Source organism: Phoxinus phoxinus (genome assembly GCF_949152265.1).
Source record: "Phoxinus phoxinus genome assembly, chromosome: 22".
Classification (NCBI taxonomy): Eukaryota; Metazoa; Chordata; class Actinopteri; order Cypriniformes; family Leuciscidae; genus Phoxinus; species Phoxinus phoxinus.
In genome coordinates this window covers 25,665,712-25,685,122 of record NC_136897.1, presented here as the reverse complement: position 1 = coordinate 25,685,122, position 19,411 = coordinate 25,665,712, and the positions used below count along the sequence as shown (strand labels likewise).

The 19,411-nt window shown below is 41.3% G+C and overlaps 1 protein-coding gene and 1 long non-coding RNA gene across 3 annotated transcripts in view; one reads left to right on the top strand and one right to left on the bottom strand.

Moving 5' to 3' along the window:
* Positions 1 to 7,130, top strand: part of wnt4 (wingless-type MMTV integration site family, member 4) — a 32,869-nt gene extending 25,739 nt beyond the window's left edge. For both annotated transcript variants that reach the window (XM_079597127.1, XM_079597126.1), the window contains exons 2-5: positions 2,653 to 2,888; positions 2,974 to 3,105; positions 4,128 to 4,270; positions 4,355 to 7,130. In XM_079597127.1, the coding sequence (XP_079453253.1) occupies positions 2,765 to 2,888; positions 2,974 to 3,105; positions 4,128 to 4,270; positions 4,355 to 4,825 (870 nt within the window). In that variant the 5' untranslated portion in view covers positions 2,653 to 2,764 and the 3' untranslated portion in view covers positions 4,826 to 7,130. The remainder of the gene's footprint in view (positions 1 to 2,652; positions 2,889 to 2,973; positions 3,106 to 4,127; positions 4,271 to 4,354) is intronic.
* On the bottom strand, positions 631 to 4,084 carry LOC306990364. The gene is made up of 4 exons (XR_013795862.1): positions 4,024 to 4,084; positions 2,657 to 2,861; positions 2,502 to 2,559; positions 631 to 1,606 (listed from the first exon to the last, which is right to left on the bottom strand). It is a non-coding gene; the product is annotated as an uncharacterized lncRNA (long non-coding RNA).
* Positions 7,131 to 19,411: the final 12,281 nt, after the last annotated feature.

Here is a 19,411-nt window from a genome sequence, read left to right as displayed (position 1 = left end):
TCAGCTCTTGTCAACAACGGAGAGGGTGAGATGCACCGCTGCCAGTCGCCCTTTCTAACTCCAGCCTCTGAAACGAAGCAGACCTCAAGACTAGTATAGGGAACATGCTTATGGCGTTAAAAGTTGGAGATGTAGGTCAGTAATATGAAAAATAAGCAAGGTCTACTCTAGAGAGATGAGTTTTTAGAACATTCACTGTGTCTGAATGTTTACTTCCATATAATAGGCGAAAACACAGTATGTGAGCCGAGTGGTTTGTCCAAATACATAACATTGATAAAACGATAGGCGAAAAGTACCCGGAAAACAAGCGTTGAGATTCTGTAGTGTGCATATGATGAACACTTTCCTATCCCATGAGGCACCGGAGTGGATTTTTTTGAATGGAAGTGAACTGATGCTGGTAGGTCACATGACAGTGACAGCATTGTGGGTGTAGCACGTCAGAATTTCAATCATACACACATGTACTATATTGAATGTGCTTATTTTAACAGTCGGGAAGTATGTTTCAAACTAAATGTAGTACCTAGGCCTACCTAGTATACAGTATGTGATTTTGGACACAGCGGCCATGCCATGAAAAAACTGTGAGATGCGAGTGCAACAGTATAACATAAAATAACAATAGAAAACAGCACATTGGAATGCAAAAACTCTTAAAAATAAAAGGTTCTTTTTTAGCATCTATGGTTCCAAATTCATAGAAACTTTCCATTCCATAAAAGGGGTAACACGTAACAAGGTCCCATTAGTTATTATAATGTGTTAATCTTTGATAACATTAGCTAATAAAATCACAACTGCTCATTGTTAGTTCATGTTAGCTGAGGACCATGAAATAATGTTAACACATACAACTTTGGATTTTAATAATGTATTAGTAAATGTTGAAATGAACATGAACTAAGATTAATAAACACTTTAGAAGTATTTTTTCATTGTTAGTTGATGTTATCCAGTTAACAAATGAATCATTGTAAAGCGTCACCACTAAAGGTTCTTTATGGTGAAAAAACATCTGAATTTGAAGATGTTCTTTATAGAAAGAAAATGGTTCTTAAGAAGTGATCATTGAAAGGTTCTTTGGGGAAGCAGAAATGGCTCCTCGATGGCATCGCTGTGATCTTGTAACTTAAATGAGTATTTACAGCTCAGCACCTTCAAAGCCGTTCTGAGACTTTCATCCGCGATACATTTGAATTACTCACTACCACACCAAAAGACCTTTAGAGACAAATAACACAAAACAAAGCCGTCCGTGAGCTCTCTTGCAAACATCACCTGCACGCAACCCACTACATGCATCTGTGCAGAACTTAAACAGTCAAGACTTTGATCTCCACCCGTTCTTGATGATAATGAGACCAAGCTTGGTGTGTACGGAGGAAATCTGTGCGCTGCGTTGTGGTATAGGACTATTTTTATAAGGTGCTTTAAAGAGATGGAGCTCAGCAGACCCATTGAAGCGATGGTGTTGCCCCGACCCCCTGGCCCTGGAGGTGATGGGTGAAGATAGTCTCTATCCGCCTCTCTCAACATCAGCCTTACCTCTTCTGTCGAGCACAGCCGTCCAAGAACGTCACAGGAGTGTGTGCTGTTTGTGCTATAGAGAGTCAATGGAAAAACCTGTTAGTGTGATAATGTTGTTGTTAATGGAAACTATAATAACTACATGAAAGCATTGAACTATATATATATATATATATATATATATATATATATACATTTATATATATATATATATAAATTTATATATATATATATATATATATATATATATATATATATATATATATATATATATATATATATATATATATATATATATATATATATATAGCATCATTTGGTGGGAAAATTGCACTAAACTAAAACCTGAAACGTAAATAAATAAAATGACCGCAAATTAAATATAGCTTTATAAACTCCGTATACAACTTTATAACCTGCCTTCATTAAACATGAAAATGTCACTAAATAAGGAGAACTGAAAAGTTTAACACCACTGAACTTATTTCAATAATATCACTTAAACTTTGGAAGCCTTTTGGAAACAACCATTTCCAATAAGTTGAAACTTGTTAACATTAATTCATGCAATAGTTATCATAAACTAATAATGAACAACATTTGTTTTACAGAATAAATATAACAACAAATATACAATATTTAATAATAATACACCAACATACTAAATATACTAATATAAATTGTTCATTTTTAACATGTTTGTTTAGAATAGATTAGCTAATTTGATTGATAAATTTCAATGTCAGATTCCACAAATGCAAATACATAGGCTATGTAATACTCCATTTCCAATGCAATACAATTATTGTTCATTTTTAGTTAATGATAGCCAGTGATATAACTAATGTAAAACAAATTTAAACTGGTTTTAAAGTATTACAAACTAAACATACTGAAAACTACAAAACTCAAAAAAAAAAAAAAAAAAACTGGAAAAAAAAATTCCTTGCATAGATCACTTTATTCACCTTGCATGGTCCATGTGATATTTACTCTTTTTCTTCCAGCTCCAAAAACATCCAGCTTCTAGAAACAAAGTCAAACATTTTTTTCAGTACAAATGTCTGTTAATGGGTCTATGAACACGTCTTGATTACCCGTCTCTTGGCTTGTCCTCAGATACCTGGCAAAGCTGTCGTCAGTGGGGAGCATCTCTGATGAAGAAACCTGTGAGAAGCTCCGAGGACTCATCCAGAGGCAGGTTCAGATCTGCAAGCGTAACGTGGAGGTGATGGACGCGGTCCGCAGGGGAGCCCAGCTCGCCATCGACGAGTGCCAGTTTCAGTTCCGCAACCGGCGCTGGAACTGCTCCACGCTAGAGAGCGTTCCTGTGTTCGGGAAAGTGGTCACACAAGGTAAGTAGAGTCCCGTTTAAAAGAACATGAAGCCAGCTCTGCTTAAAAGCACGTGATGCTTAATGTTTGCTTGTTTCTGGCACAGGTACCAGAGAAGCTGCATTTGTGTACGCTCTATCGGCTGCGAGCGTAGCCTTCGCAGTGACCAGAGCCTGTAGCAGTGGAGAGCTGGACAAGTGTGGCTGTGACCGCAATGTGCACGGTGTCAGTCCAGAAGGTGTGTGTGCTTCATCTGAAGAATAATTATGATGATTAATCAGTAGCATTGCTATGAACCCACAAACATTATTGTTGCATACCCAGACTGAACGGTGAAAGTTCTGGTCATTAAAGCAAGCATGCCCAGTTTGATAGGAAGAGTTGACATGTGAAGTGATCAGTCACGATTCACAGGTGCCGTTTATGAGGATTAAGACATTGTAATACAATAATATAATACTATACAAATATATACATATGAAGACTTCCGATGCAAAAGCCTCCTATGAATAAATGAGATGATAATATTGAGTGAATGTTCTCCACACATAGTATACGTTCATCAAATACCTTCACTTCAAACTCACTAAATCCCAGCTATTCAGAAATGTCGGTACCTATTCATAGGAGCCAAGATCATTTTTTTCAATATTAAATAAAAACGTTAGAAGGACTTAGAGGCTTTTGCATCTGAAGTCTTCATATATATTCTGTCATCTTAAAATGTTTATTAAATATGTCACCTTAAGATATTATGTTTAACAGAATAATTTTAAAACATTTATTGAATATTTCTATGATATTATTGTTTCAGTCTGCTTTCTGAGAACTGGGCAGAAATAATTAGATTGTGATTTATTATTATTTTATTATATAGTCAGCTATAGTTACTTTAAAGTTTATTTTAAAGATCTATACACCTAACATTACACTTTCAATGGATATAAAATAAATATGCTATCAACATAATACAAAATAAACTGTTTCCATATAATATTTGAGTGATTTGAGTCAAAAGTCATCATAAGGTTTGAAACCCTCAGCAGTAAAAATGGCACACTTTTTCATATTCATTACTAAAATAAAAAAATAGCTAAATACACAGTTCTTCTCATACTAAACTATAAATGACATTCAAATATTTGATTTTACTAACCTGGAAAACTTTGTTAGAATGATGATTTACCAATCCAGTACCTTGGACTGATTGACAAAACTCCAGATTTCTCATTACACTCTTGACCGTCTTCATCTCGACAGGTTTCCAGTGGTCAGGATGCTCAGATAATATTGCATACGGGGTTGCTTTTTCCACGTCCTTTGTGGACATCAGGGAACGAAGTAAAGGCCAGTCCTCCAACAGAGCCCTCATGAACCTTCACAATAATGAGGCAGGGAGGAAGGTAAGAGGCTGTGCAAACATCACCACTGAACGTTTTCACACTCGTGATCTGGTAATAAATGATATTTCTTTTACCATTCCCAAGGCGATTCTGAACCACATGCGAGTGGAATGCAAGTGCCACGGGGTTTCAGGATCCTGCGAGGTGAAGACCTGCTGGAAAGCAATGCCACCGTTCCGCAAAGTGGGCAACGTCATCAAGGAGAAATTCGACGGCGCTACCGAAGTGGAGCTGCGTAAAGTGGGCACCACCAAGGTCCTGGTTCCACGAAACTCGCAGTTCAAGCCGCACACGGATGAAGATCTGGTGTACCTGGACCCGAGCCCAGACTTCTGCGAGCACGACCCCAGGACGCCGGGCATAATGGGAACCGCAGGGCGCTTTTGCAACAAGACCTCGAAGGCCATCGACGGCTGCGAGCTCATGTGCTGCGGTCGTGGCTTCCACACCGAGGAGGTGGAGGTGGTCGACCGCTGCAGCTGCAAGTTCCACTGGTGCTGCTACGTCAAGTGCAAACAGTGTCGCAAGATGGTAGAGATGCACACGTGCCGGTGATCCGGGCGGCGCAACTTCCCCTCAACACTTCCCTACACGCACAGGGAAACTAGGCAAACACACACAAGGGAAGACAGAGACATTCCCGAGCATTTCATGCAACGAAAGAGGAACATGTCATACATGAGACTATATATCTGACGTCCCAATTGAGAGTATTTTTCTCTCTCCTCGTTCTGTTTTTAATTGCGGTTGCTCTCTTATTTTTATATGTATATGTATATTTTTTAACTTATTGCAATCGAATAGAGAGTGAATTTTTAATGTGACGCGCACCAGAGGAGTGCCATTGGGAACGGGGTTACTGACAGACGTTGACCCGGCGGGATCAGGGGCACATGAATATGGAGAAAGGTCAATGTTTAAAAGCTGCTGCTTTAGGGCTTCATCTTGAAAGATGGACATGGGACTAACCGAACTATCGGCACGCTACGCGCTGAGATGCGGTCCAGGCGTACATGTACTTTCCAGCTGCTTGAATTCAAGAATCACTCACCGATAGCGTATCCAGATGAGTGTTAAAGCGAGCCCTGCTTTAGAAGGGACGCGAACCAACTCCGAACAAGGCGGAGTGGAAATATCACAAGTGTTAACAAGCCGTTCAAAAGGAGCGCTCTGAAAATAAAGTCGTAGTGACGCAGACAGATCATTGGTGCTGAGCTGTAACCATGCATCTGGCGCAAAACTCACAAACATAAATTGTTTACCCGCTTGGGATGCTTGGACCGACCATGGATTCTGTGCACGATGACTCTAGCACTTTTCCTCTCCAGACGCACATACCACAAATAAACAAATCCCCCAGCATTCCCTGCTCCATTAGTCAGAGTGACTGAATTATTTATGGCGACTATGTACGATACCATAACTCCAAGCTTCTCTATAGTACAACTTGCTATCCAGTATGCTTTTAAAAGAAACATAGGTTTGTAAAGACTTATACACTGAAGAGGACTATATTTCATATGAATGTATGTTAAATTGAAATATATGCTGTGTCAAAGACTGACATCCTCGTGCTTGTGCTTATTGCTCTTTGCAAATGACAGTACGTGGAGGTATCCGCAGTGAACTAGCTTCACCAAACAGACCACGCTGACCAATCTGCTCTTTTTTTTAGCTGGGTACAATAGTTTGGTCTTGTTTGATGGGTTGCACACTAGGAGAAAAGTCTACATTTTGTAAAGTTTGGTTTTGCAATCTTGCAGCAGTCGATGGTAAAGTAACATCCCGGGTTCAAGTTAAGCTCAGTTGACAGCATTTGTGGAGTAATGCTGATTCCCACAAACATTAAGTTGGACTCGTCACTCATTTTCATTATAAAAAAATGAACATAAAAATTCTAGGATACTTACAATCACTGTTAAACTGAATTATAGGTTAATACTGGGTGTTAAAATATAAACTCTTAAGTCTAGTCGCAGACTAAAATGCAGTATTGAGCCGATTTAACATGCAACTTGCACTGACGTATCTTAAAATATATCAGTGCCATTGATTTGTCTCAAGATGCACCAGTAATGTGTAAACATTTTTAAAGCACGTTTTATAACTTAAATACTTTACCACCACATTTCTCTTTACCAATACTTAACTGTAAGGACTACTTAAATGTGCTAATTGCACTAAAGCCTAATCCTGGATTAATCTAAGCCCTATCTCTGAAACCAGGCCAAAGTGTGAAAAAACTGGCCATTAACAATATATTATGCCTTGTACTAAACCAGAAATATTGAATTAAGTTACAGTACCATTGAAAAGTCTGGAGTCAGTATGATTTTTATCATATAAAAAAAAATGGGTTGCACTTTATTTTACAGTATGTGATGTACTTCACCCAAGACAGTGCTGGTAATATAAGGTAAGTACAGGGGTTAAGGTTATGTTTAGGAGTAGGTTCAGGGTCAGTATTACCCAGTTATTGTAATTACTGTAACAAGTACATCGTATGTAGCCTACTGTACATGGGGAATATTATAAAATAAACCGCAACCAAAAATTGTACAAATGAATACTTTTATTTTATATCATCAAGGCCACATTAAATTGATCAAAAGTGATTGTAAAGGCATTAATAATGTAACGAAATAATTGCTGTTCTTTTGAACTTTCTGTTCATTATGGTTTCCACAAAAATATAAAGCAGCACAACATTGATAATAATAATAATAATAATAATGTTTTCTGAAGGATCATGACACTGATGACTGAAGTAATGATTCTGGAAGCTTTTCTATCACAGGAATAAGTTACATTTTATACAAAATGTACTAATATCTTAAGAAGAATAGCACCACTTCGCTGAGCTGTTGCCCAACAGCTTGAATTAAGGTCCACTTTCCACAAATAATAATAATAATAATTAAAAATTCCTTTATCATGGAACACACTACCACTCAAAATGTAGGTGTCTGTAAGATTTTTTTTTTTTTTTTTTTAAACAAAGCTGCTTTAATTTAATCAAAAATACAGTAATGTGAAATATTTTAAATAAACTAACATTCTATTTAAATATATATTTAGGGCCCAAGCCTTGAAAAGGCGAAGGCCCTATTGTTTTCCAAAGGATTATTCTTCTTTATTATTTATTATTAGGGCCCAAGCCTTGAAAAGGCGAAGGCCCTATTGTTTTCCTTCGGATTATTATTTATTATTATTAGGGCCCAAGCCTTGAAAAGGCGAAGGCCCTATTGTTTTCCTCCGGATTATTATTTATTATTCTTCTTCTTCTTCTTTATTATTATTATTATTTTACTACCTTTTGGGCACTTTTGGGGGCCTTAACGTGCTCAAAAACTCTTGAAACTTTGCACAAATGTCAGAACCCGCGGCCATCAGAGCCCGACTGAAGCTGGTACCCGGGCGTGGCAGGGGGGCTCGCCAGCGCCCCCTGGAATGGGATTCAAAAACATGTCCATATATCAAACACGCTTGCATGTAATAATATGAAACTCGGTACACATATAGATCTCATCGGGCCGAACAACTTTCGTGCTCTAAGTTTTACGCCAGTCCAACAGGAAGTCGGCTATTATGGGTTGTATGGAAACGCATGTTCTGGCATTTGAAACACTTCTCCTAGAGAATTCATCGGATGACCACGAAACTCGGTCAGCATGAAGCCAAGACATGGAGGATGCTAAATTGCGAGGGGATTTTTGATATCTCGAACGGTTTGGCCGTGGCGAGGAAACAAATTTATGGCGAATATTGGAAACAGGAAGTGTGTTATAACATCCTCATACATTAATTGATCTTGATGAAACTTCAGCAGTGTGTTCGTTGTAAGAGGCCGATCACATGGATGTGACTATTGTGAGTCAAAGTTATAGCGCCACCAACTGGCAGCAGGAAGTGTGTCACTTTCAAAATGCTTTAAAATCACCCTCTTATTTTTACCCGATTTGCTTCAAACTTCATCTGTATAATGTAAACACACGACAGATGTAGACCTGTGAAAGGATTATTGATATCTTAAATACTGTTGCCATGGCAACGCATTAAACTTTAATATTCTTTTTTAAAGTTTTTGAGACTCTTAACATGCTTGAAATTGCATGAAACTCTACAGACACTTTACATTTATTGCCTAGTACACTTGTGCAAAGTTTCAGAAACGGGCGTGGTAAGGGGCTCAGTAGCGCCACCTTTAGTCAAAAATGGGGTATTAGTTTTACCTACAGTAACAAAAATCGGTATTTATATTTATCTCCCCGAGACGGACAACTTTCTAATTGACAGTCATTAGCTCCGACCAACAGGAAGTCAGATATTTTTGTTTGAATGTGATTTGATGGGAATTTTGCCAGTCTCTCTCAGTGTCTGTGTGTGTGAGAGAGGAGGGGGGGCTTTATTTTAACCCTTTCTCTGCTGTGTGGGACTTCTCGGGCACTTTTGGGGCCCTTAACGTGCTCGAAAACTCTTGAAACTTTGCACACAGGTCAGAACCTGCGGCCATCAGGGCCGGGCTGAAGCTGGTACCCAGGCGTGGCAGGGGGGCTCAACAGCGCCCCCTTTAACGGGGTCCGAAAACTTGGTCCATATATCAAACTGAATATTGCATGAATTAGTATGAAACTCGGTACACATATAGATCTCATCGGGCCGAACAACTTTCGTGCTCTAAGTTTTACGCCAGCCCAACAGGAAGTCGGCTATTATGGGTTGTATGAAAACGCACGCCCCTGGAATTTGATATACTCCTCCAAGAAATTTAATTTGATCTTCACCAAACTCGGTCAGCATGAAATCAAGACATGGAGGATGCTAAATTGCGGATGGCTTTTTGATATCTCGAACGGTTTGGCCGTGGCGAGGAAACAAATTTATGGCGAGAAAAGAGAAACACAATGTGTTATAACGTCTTCATACATTAATTGATCTTGATGAAACGTCAGCATTGTGCTCGCTGTAAGAGGCCCATCACATGGATGTAACCAATGTGAGTCAAAGTTAAGAGCGCCACCAACTGGCAGCAAGAAGTGTGTTACTTTCAAGATGCTTTTGACAAAAGTGGGGGGTTAGTTTTACCTACAGTAACAAAACTTGGTATGTATATTGTGCACATCGAGCCGGACAACTTTCTAATTTACAGTCATTAGCTCCGACCAACAGGAAGTCAGATATTTTGGTTTGAATGTGGTTTTGTCTCTCTCTGCCTCTCTCTGCCAGAGTTCCCCCTGCCATTCTGTGTGTGTGAGTGAGTGTGTGTGTGTGTGTGGAGAGGGGAGGGCACACACACAGACAGCCCCCCCCCCCCCCCCATTGTGTGTGTCTGTGTGGGGAGGGGAGGCAGGGCACACACACAGACAGCCCCCCCTGTCTGTGTGTGTGGGGAGGGGGGCAGAAAGACTCTATTAAAAATATGTATATTGTGCCATCTAGTGTTTTATACTATGTATATGTGTTTTTTTTTTTTAAACAATTGTTTTAAAGTACAGTAATTTCAATGAATATATATACCCCACTTTCATAGGAATTTTCGGTGTTGTGTACTTACAATGGCTGCTGATTTCATGTGTCCGTTAAGTCCATGAGACTGTAGGGTGTCTAATTTTTCATTTTAGGTTTCAGAAGGGTTCTCACGCATACTTTGTGGTTGATATGTGCCCTCGATGCGCACTTTTGCAGAACCCACACTGATGCAAGCTTAAAAGCAGACTTCTTCTCGACAGTCAAAGCGGAGTTACGTTATTGCCCGTCGTGCACAGGAACCCTAAAGGCACCGGGGTGGCGGGTTTTTTATATATATATATATATATATATATATATATATAAATAAATATAGCTGCAAGCAGCGATGGAGGGCCCAAGCCGGTGGCAGCGCCAGCCCGGTGCCTTTAGTGTAACTAAAGGCACCAGGGTGGCGGTGCCACCGGCTTGGGCCCGTAATCGCTGCTTGCAGCTATATTTATTATTATTATTCTTCTTCTTCTTTATTATTATTATTTTACTACCTTTTGGGCACTTTTGGGGGCCTTAACGTGCTCAAAAACTCTTGAAACTTTGCACAAATGTCAGAACCTGCGGCCATTAGGGCCGCGCTGAAGCTGGGACCCGGGCGTGGCAGGGGGGCTCGGCAGCGCCCCCTGGAATGGGATTCAAAAACATGTCCATATATCAAACACGCTTGCATGTAATAATATGAAACTCGGTACACATGTAGATCTCATCGGGCCGAACAACTTTCGTGCTCTAAGTTTTACGCCAGTCCAACAGGAAGTCGGCTATTATGGGCTGTATGGAAACGCATGTTCTGGCATTTGAAACACTTCTCCCAGAGAATTCATCCGATGACCACGAAACTCGGTGTGCATGAAGTCAAGACATGGAGGATGCTAAATTGCGGACGGATTTTTGATATCTCGAACGGTTTGGCCGTGGCGAGGAAACGAATTTATGATTAAAAAAGGATGCATAAAGTGTGTTATAACTTAGTTATAGTTTTACCTACAGTTACAAAACTCAGCGTGTATATTGATATTATCAAGCCGAACAACTTTCTAATTTACAGTCATTAGCTCCGACCAACAATTTACAGTCATTAGCTCCGACCAACAGAAAGTCAGATATTGTGGTTTGAATGTGAATTGTGTCTCTCTCTGTCTCTGCTATTCTGTGTGTGTGTGTCTGTCTGTGTGGGGTGGGGAGGGGAGGGGGGATCTGTGTATGTGTGTGTGTGAGGAGGGGGGCTAGTTTAGTTTAACCCTTTCTCTGCTGTGTGCAAAATCTCGGGCACTTTTGGGGCCCTTAACGTGCTCGAAAACTCTTGAACTTTTGCACACAGGTTAGAACCCGCGGCCGGGCTGAAGCTGGTACCCGGGCGTGGCAGGGGGGCTCGACAGCGCCCCCTGGAATGGGATTCAAACACTTGTCCGTATATCAAACACGCTTGCATGTAATAATATGAAACTCGGTACACATTTAGATCTCATCGGGCCGAACAACTTTCGTGCTCTAAGTTTTACGCCAGTCCAACAGGAAGTCGGCTATTGTGGGTGGTATGAAAATGCATGCCCCTGGAATTTGAAACACTCTTTCTAGAAAATTCATCCAATCGCAACCAAACTCGGTCAGCATGACGTCAAGACATTGAGGATACTAAATTGCTGACGGATTTTTGATATCTCGAACAGTTTGGCTGTGGCGAGAAAACGAAATTATGGCGAGAAAAAAGAAACACGATGTGTTATAACATCTTCATACATTAATTGATCTTGATGAAACTTCAGTAGCGTGTTTGTTGTAAGAGAGCGATCACATGGATGTAACTAATGTGAGTCAAAGTTATAGCGCCACCAACTGGCAGCAGGAAGTGTGTTACTTTTGACAAAAGTGGGGGGGTTAGTTTTACCTACAGTCACAAAACTCGGTCTGTATATTGTGCTTATCGATCCGGACAACTTTCTAATTTACAGTCATTAGCTCCGCCCAACAGGAAGTCAGATATTTTGGTTTGAATGTGGTTTTGTCTCTCTCTGACAGAGTTCCCCCAGCCATTCTCTGTGTGTGTGTGTGTGTGTGTGTGCGTGTGTGTGTGTGTGTGTGTGGGGAGGGAGGGAGGGAGGGAGGGCACACACACAGACAGCCCCCCCTTTTCTGTGTGTGTTTGGAGGGGAGCAGAAAGACTCACACTGATACAAGCTCTAAAGTAGACTTCTTCTCGACAGTCAAAGCGGGGTTACGTTATTGCCCGTCGTGCACAGGAACCCGAAAGGCAACGGGGTGGCGGCTTTATATATATATATATATATATATATATATATATATATATTATATATATATATATATATATATATAAATAAATAAATATAGCTGCAAGCAGCGATTACGGGCCCAAGCCGGTGGCACCGCCACCCTGGTGCCTATTATTATTATTTTTCTTACGACTATTCGGGCACTTTTGGGGGCCTTAACGTGCTCAAAAACTCTTGAAACTTTGCACAAATGTCAGAACCCGCGGCCATTAGGGCCCGACTGAAGCTGGGACCCGGGCGTGGCAGGGGGGCTCGCCAGCGCCCCCTGGAATGGGATTCAAAAACATGTCCATATCTCAAACACGCTTGCATGTAATAATATGAAACTCGGTACACGTATAGATCTCATCGGGCCGAACAACTTTCGTGCTCTAAGTTTTACGCCAGCCCAACAGGAAGTCGGTTATTATGGGCTGTATGGAAACGCATGTTCTGGCATTTGAAACACTTGTCCTAGAGAATTCATCGGATGACCACGAAACTCGGTGTGCATGAAGTCAAGACATGGAGGATGATAAATTGCGAGGGGATTTTTGATATCTCGAACGGTTTGGCCGTGGCGAGGAAACGAATTTATGGCGAATATTGGAAACAGGAAGTGTGTTATAACATCCTCATACATTAACTGATCTTGATGAAACTTCAGCAGTGTGTTCGCTGTAAGAGGCCGATCACATGGATGTGACTATTGTGAGTCAAAGTTATAGCGCCACCAACTGGCAGCAGGAAGTGTGTCACTTTCAAAATGCTTTGAAATCACCCTCTTATTTTTACCCGATTTGCTTCAAACTTCATCTGTATAAATGTAAACACACGGCAGATGTAGACCTGTGAAAGGATTATTGATATCTTAAATACTGTCGCCATGGCAACGCTTTAAACTTTTATATTCTTTTTGGGTGCATTTGAGGCTCTTAACATGCTTCAAATTGCATGAAACCCAACATGCATATCAGATTTATTAGGTACTAGGCATGTGTGAAGTTTCAGAAACGGGCGCGGTGGAGGGGCTCAGTAGCGCCACCTTTAGTCAAAAATGGGGTATTAGTTTTACCTACAGTAACAAAAATCGGTATTTATATTTATCTCCCCGAGCCGGACAACTTTCCAATTTACAGTCATTAGCTCCGACCAACAGGAAGTCAGATATTTTGGTTTGAATGTGATTTGATGGGAATTTTGCCTATTCTCTATCAGTGTCTGTGTGTGTGAGAGAGGAGGGGGGCTTTATTTTAACCCTTTCTCTGCTGTGTGGGACTTCTTGGGCACTTTTGGGGCCCTTAACGTGCTCGAAAACTCTTGAAACTTTGCACACAGGTCAGAACCTGCGGCCATCAGGGCTGGGCTGAAGCTGGTACCCGGGCGTGGCAGGGGAGCTCAACAGCGCCCCCTTGAACGTGGTCCGAAAAACTTGGTCCATATATCAAACACGTTTGCATGTAATAATATGAAACTCGGTACACATATAGATTTAATCGGGCCGAACAACTTTCGTGCTCTAAGTTTTACACCAGTCCAACAGGAAGTCGGCTATTATGGGCTGTATGAAAATGCATGCCCCTGGAATTTGATATACTCCTCCAAGAAAAATTATCCTATCGCCACCAAACTCGGTCAGCATGAAGTCAAGACATTGAGGACGCTAAATTGCGGACGGATTTTTGATATCTCGAACGGTTTGGCCGTGGCGAGGAAACGAAGTTGTGGCGAGGAAACGAAGTTATGGCGAGAAAAGAAAAACACAATGTGTTATAACGTCTTCATACATTTATTGATCTTGATGAAACTTCAGCAGTGTGTTTGTTGTAAGAGGGCGATCACATGGATGTGACTATTGTGAGTCAAAGTTATAGCGCCACCAACTGGCAGCAGGAAGTGTGTTACTTTCAAGATACTTTTGACTAAAGTGGGGGGGTTATTTTTACCTACAGTCACAAAACTCGGTCTGTATATTGTGCTTATCGATCCGGACAACTTTCTCATTTACAGTCATTAGCTCCGACCAACAGGAAGTCAGATATTTTGGTTTGAATGTGGGTTTGTCTCTCTCTGACAGAGTTCCCCCTGCCATTCTCTCTGTGTGTGTGTGTGTGTGTGTGTGTGTGTGTGGGGAGGGGGGGAGGGAGGGAGGGAGGGAGGGAGGGAGGGAGGGAGGGCACACACACAAGACAGCCCCCCCCTTTTCTGTGTGTGTTTGGAGGGGAGCAGAAAGACTCACACTGATGCAAGCTCTAAAGCAGACTTCTTCTCGACAGTCAAAGCGGGGTTACGTTATTGCCCGTCGTGCACAGGAACCCGAAAGGCAACGGGGGTGGCGGCTTTTTATATATATATATATATATATATATATATATATATATATATATATATATATAAATAAATATAGCTGCAAGCAGCGATGGAGGGCCCAAGCCGGTGGCAGCGCCAGCCCGGTGCCTTTAGTGTAACTAAAGGCACCAGGGTGGCGGTGCCACCGGCTTGGGCCCGTAATCGCTGCTTGCAGCTATATTTAGGGCCCAAGCCTTGAAAAGGCGAAGGCCCTATTGTTTTTCTAAGGATTATTATTCTTCTTCTTCTTCTTCTTATTATTATTATTATTATTATTATTATTATTTTACTACCTTTTGGGCACTTTTGGGGGCCTTAACGTGCTCAAAAACTCTTGAAACTTTGCACAAATGTCAGAACCTGCGGCCATTAGGGCCGCGCTGAAGCTGGGACCCGGGCGTGGCAGGGGGGCTCGGCAGCGCCCCCTGGAATGGGATTCAAAAACATGTCCATATATCAAACACGCTTGCATGTAATAATATGAAACTCGGTACACATATAGATCTCATCGGGCCGAACAACTTTCGTGCTCTAAGTTTTACGCCAGTCCAACAGGAAGTCGGCTATTATGGGCTGTATGGAAACGCATGTTCTGGCATTTGAAACACTTCTCCCAGAGAATTCATCCGATGACCACGAAACTCGGTGTGCATGAAGTCAAGACATGGAGGATGCTAAATTGCGGACGGATTTTTGATATCTCGAACGGTTTGGCCGTGGCGAGGAAACTAATTTATGATTAAAAAAGGATGCATAAAGTGTGTTATAACTTAGTTATAGTTTTACCTACAGTTACAAAACTCAGCGTGTATATTGATATTATCAAGCCGAACAACTTTCTAATTTACAGTCATTAGCTCCGACCAACAGAAAGTCAGATATTGTGGTTTGAATGTGAATTGTGTCTCTCTCTGTCTCTCTGCTATTCTGTGTGTGTGTGTCTGTCTGTGTGGGGTGGGGAGGGGAGGGGGGGATCTGTGTATGTGTGTGAGTGTGTGTGAGGAGGGGGGCTAGTTTAGTTTAACCCTTTTTCTGCTGTGTGCAAAATCTCGGGCACTTTTTGGGCCCTTAACGTGCTCGAAAACTCTTGAAATGTTGCACACAGGTCAGAACCCATCAGGGCCGGGCTGAAGCTGGTACCCGGGCGTGGCAGGGGGGCTCGACAGCGCCCCCTGGAATGGGATTCAAACACTTGTCCGTATATCAAACACGCTTGCATGTAATAATATGAAACTCGGTACACATTTAGATCTCATCGGGCCGAACAACTTTCGTGCTCTAAGTTTTACGCCAGTCCAACAGGAAGTCGGCTATTGTGGGTGGTATGAAAACGCATGCCCCTGGAATTTGAAACATTTTTTCTAGAAAATTCATCCAATCGCAACCAAACTCGGTCAGCATGACGTCAAGACATTGAGGATACTAAATTGCTGACGGATTTTTGATATCTCGAACGGTTTGGCCGTGGCGAGGAAACAAAATTATGGCGAGAAAAGAGAAACACGATGTGTTATATTGTCTTCATACATTAATTGATCTTGATGAAACTTCAGTAGCGTGTTTGTTGTAAGAGAGCGATCACATGGATGTAACTAATGTGAGTCAAAGTTATAGCGCCACCAACTGGCAGCAGGAAGTGTGTTACTTTTGACAAAAGTGGGGGGGTTAGTTTTACCTACAGTCACAAAACTTGGTATGTATATTGTGCACATCGAGCCGGACAACTTTCTGGTTTACAGTCATTAGCTCCGACCAACAGGAAGTCAGATATTTTGGTTTGAATGTGGTTTTGTCTCTCTCTGCCTCTCTCTGACAGAGTTCCCCCACCCATTCTGTGTGTGTGTGTGTGTGTGTGTGTGTGTGTGTGTGTATGTGTCTGTGTCTGTGTGGGGAGGGGAGGGAGGGCACACACACACACATAGACAGCCCCCCTGTCTGTGTGTGTGGGGAGGGGAGCAGAAAGACTATGAACAATTGTGCCATCTAGTGTTTTATACTATGTATAAATGTGTTTTTTATTTTAAACAAGTGTTTTAAAGTACACTAATTTCAATTAATGATTATGCTGCATTTTTATGTATATTTAAACATTATCAAAGTTAGGATGTCATTTTTTTAGTTTCAAAACTTATCTGTCTCTGTCTCCCTTTGGCTGTCATTACCCTCCCCTCACTCCCACAGTCTCACTTATTTCTTTCTGTATCAAATAATATTACCATAAACAAAAAGTTTGAGTTTCTTTTTCAATCAATGTATTATGTGTAACTTAAAAATAAGCAGATTAAACAGATATGTTTGAGGGCAAGACATGAAAACGATGAAATATAATATAGTATTAGTAAAAGAGTGCAGTATAGGGTTGGATGAATCAGATAAATAACATATTTTGTTAAAAAAACATTTGGTTAAATAAAATCGAGTGATACATAGGGCTATATTGCCCTCTCGACAGTCAAAGCGGGGTTACGTTATTGCCCGTCGTGCACAGGAACTCGAAAGGCAACGGGGTGGCGGCTTTATATATATATATATATATATATAAATATAGCTGCAAGCAGCGATGGAGGGCCCAAGCCGGGGGCAGCGCCAGCCAGGTGCCTTTAGTGTAACTAAAGGCACCGGGGTGGCGGTGCCACCGGCTTGGGCCCGTAATCGCTGCTTGCAGCTATATTTATATATATATATATTTTTAGGGCCCAAGCCTTGAAAAGGCGAAGGCCCTATTGTTTTTCTTAGGATTATTATTTATTATTCTTCTTCTTTATTATTATTATTATTATTTTACTACCTTTTGGGCACTTTTGGGGGCCTTAACGTGCTCAAAAACTCTTGAAACTTTGCACAAATGTCAGAACCCGCGGCCATTAGAGCCGGACTGAAGCTGGGACCCGGGCGTGGCAGGGGGGCTCGGCAGCGCCCCCTGGAATGGGATTCAAAAACATGTCCATATATCAAACACGCTTGCATGTAATAATATGAAACTCGGTACACATATAGATCTCATCGGGCCGAACAACTTTCGTGCTCTAAGTTTTACGCCAGTCCAACAGGAAGTCGGCTATTATGGGCTGTATGGAAACGCATGTTCTGGCATTTGAAACACTTCTCCCAGAGAATTCATCCGATGACCACGAAACTCGGTGTGCATGAAGTCAAGACATGGAGGATGCTAAATTGCGGACGGATTTTTGATATCTCGAACGGTTTGGCCGTGGCGAGGAAACGAATTTATGATTAAAAAAGGATGCATAAAGTGTGTTATAACTTAGTTATAGTTTTACCTACAGTTACAAAACTCAGCGTGTATATTGATCTTATCAAGCCGAACAACTTTCTAATTTACAGTCATTAGCTCCGACCAACAGAAAGTCAGATATTGTGGTTTGAATGTGAATTGTGTCTCTCTCTGTCTCTCTGGCATTCTGTGTGTGTGTGTCTGTCTGTGTGGGGTGGGGAGGGGGGGATCTGTGTATGTGTGTGTGTGTGAGGAGGGGGGCTAGTTTAGTTTAACCCTTTCTCTGCTGTGTGCTCGAAAACTCTTGAAATTTTGCACACAGGTCAGAACCCGCGGCTGAAGCTGGTACCCGGGCGTGGCAGGGGGGCTCGACAGCGCCCCCTGGAATGGGATTCAAACACTTGTCCGTATATCAAACACGCTTGCATGTAATAATATGAAACTCGGTACACATTTAGATCTCATCGGGCCGAACAAATTTCGTGCTCTAAGTTTTACGCCAGCCCAACAGGAAGTCGGCTATTGTGGGTGGTATGAAAACGCATGCCCCTGGAATTTGAAACACTCTTTCTAGAAAATTCATCCAATCGCAACCAAACTCGGTCAGCATGACGTCAAGACATTGAGGATACTAAATTGCTGACGGATTTTTGATATCTCGAACAGTTTGGCCGTGGCGAGGAAACAAAATTATGGCGAGAAAAGAGAAACACGATGTGTTATAACGTCTTCATACATTAATTGATCTTGATGAAACTTCAGTAGCGTGTTTGTTGTAAGAGAGCGATCACATGGATGTAACTAATGTGAGTCAAAGTTATAGCGCCACCAACTGGCAGCAGGAAGTGTGTTACTTTTGACAAAAGTGGGGGGGTTAGTTTTACCTACAGTCACAAAACTTGGTATGTATATTGTGCACATCGAGCCGGACAACTTTCTGATTTACAGTCATTAGCTCCGACCAACAGGGAGTCAGATATTTTGGTTTGAATGTGGTTTTGTCTCTCTCTGCCTCTCTCTGACAGAGTTCCCCCAGCCATTCTGTGTGTGTGTGTGTGTGTGTGTGTGTGTGTGTGTGTGTGTGTGTGTGTGTGTGTGTGTGTGTGTGTGTGTGTGTGTGTGTGTGTGTGTGTGTGTGTGTGTGTGTGTGTGTGTGTGTGAGTGTGTGAGTGTAAGTGTGTGTGTGTGTCTGTGTGTGTGTGTCTGTGTCTGTGTGGGGAGGGGAGGGAGGGCACACACACAGACAGCCCCCCTGTCTGTGTGTGTGGGGAGGGGAGCAGAAAGACTATGAACAATTGTGCCATCTAGTGTTTTATACTATGTATAAATGTGTTTTTTATTTTAAACAAGTGTTTTAAAGTACACTAATTTCAATTAATGATATGCTGCATTTTTATGTATATTTAAACATTATCAAAGTTAGGATGTCATTTTTTTAGTTTCAAAACTTATCTGTCTCTGTCTCCCTTTGGCTGTCATTACCCTCCCCTCACTCCCACAGTCTCATTACTCTATTATTTCTTTCTGTATCAAATAATATTACCATAAACAAAAAGTTTGAGTTTCTTTTTCAATCAATGTATTATGTGTAACTTAAAAATAAGCAGATTAAACAGATATGTTTGAGGGCAAGACATGAAAACGATGAAATATAATATAGTATTAGTAAAAGAGTGCAGTATAGGGTTGGATGAATCAGATAAATAACATATTTTGTTAAAAAAACATTTGGTTAAATAAAATCGAGTGATACATAGGGCTATATTG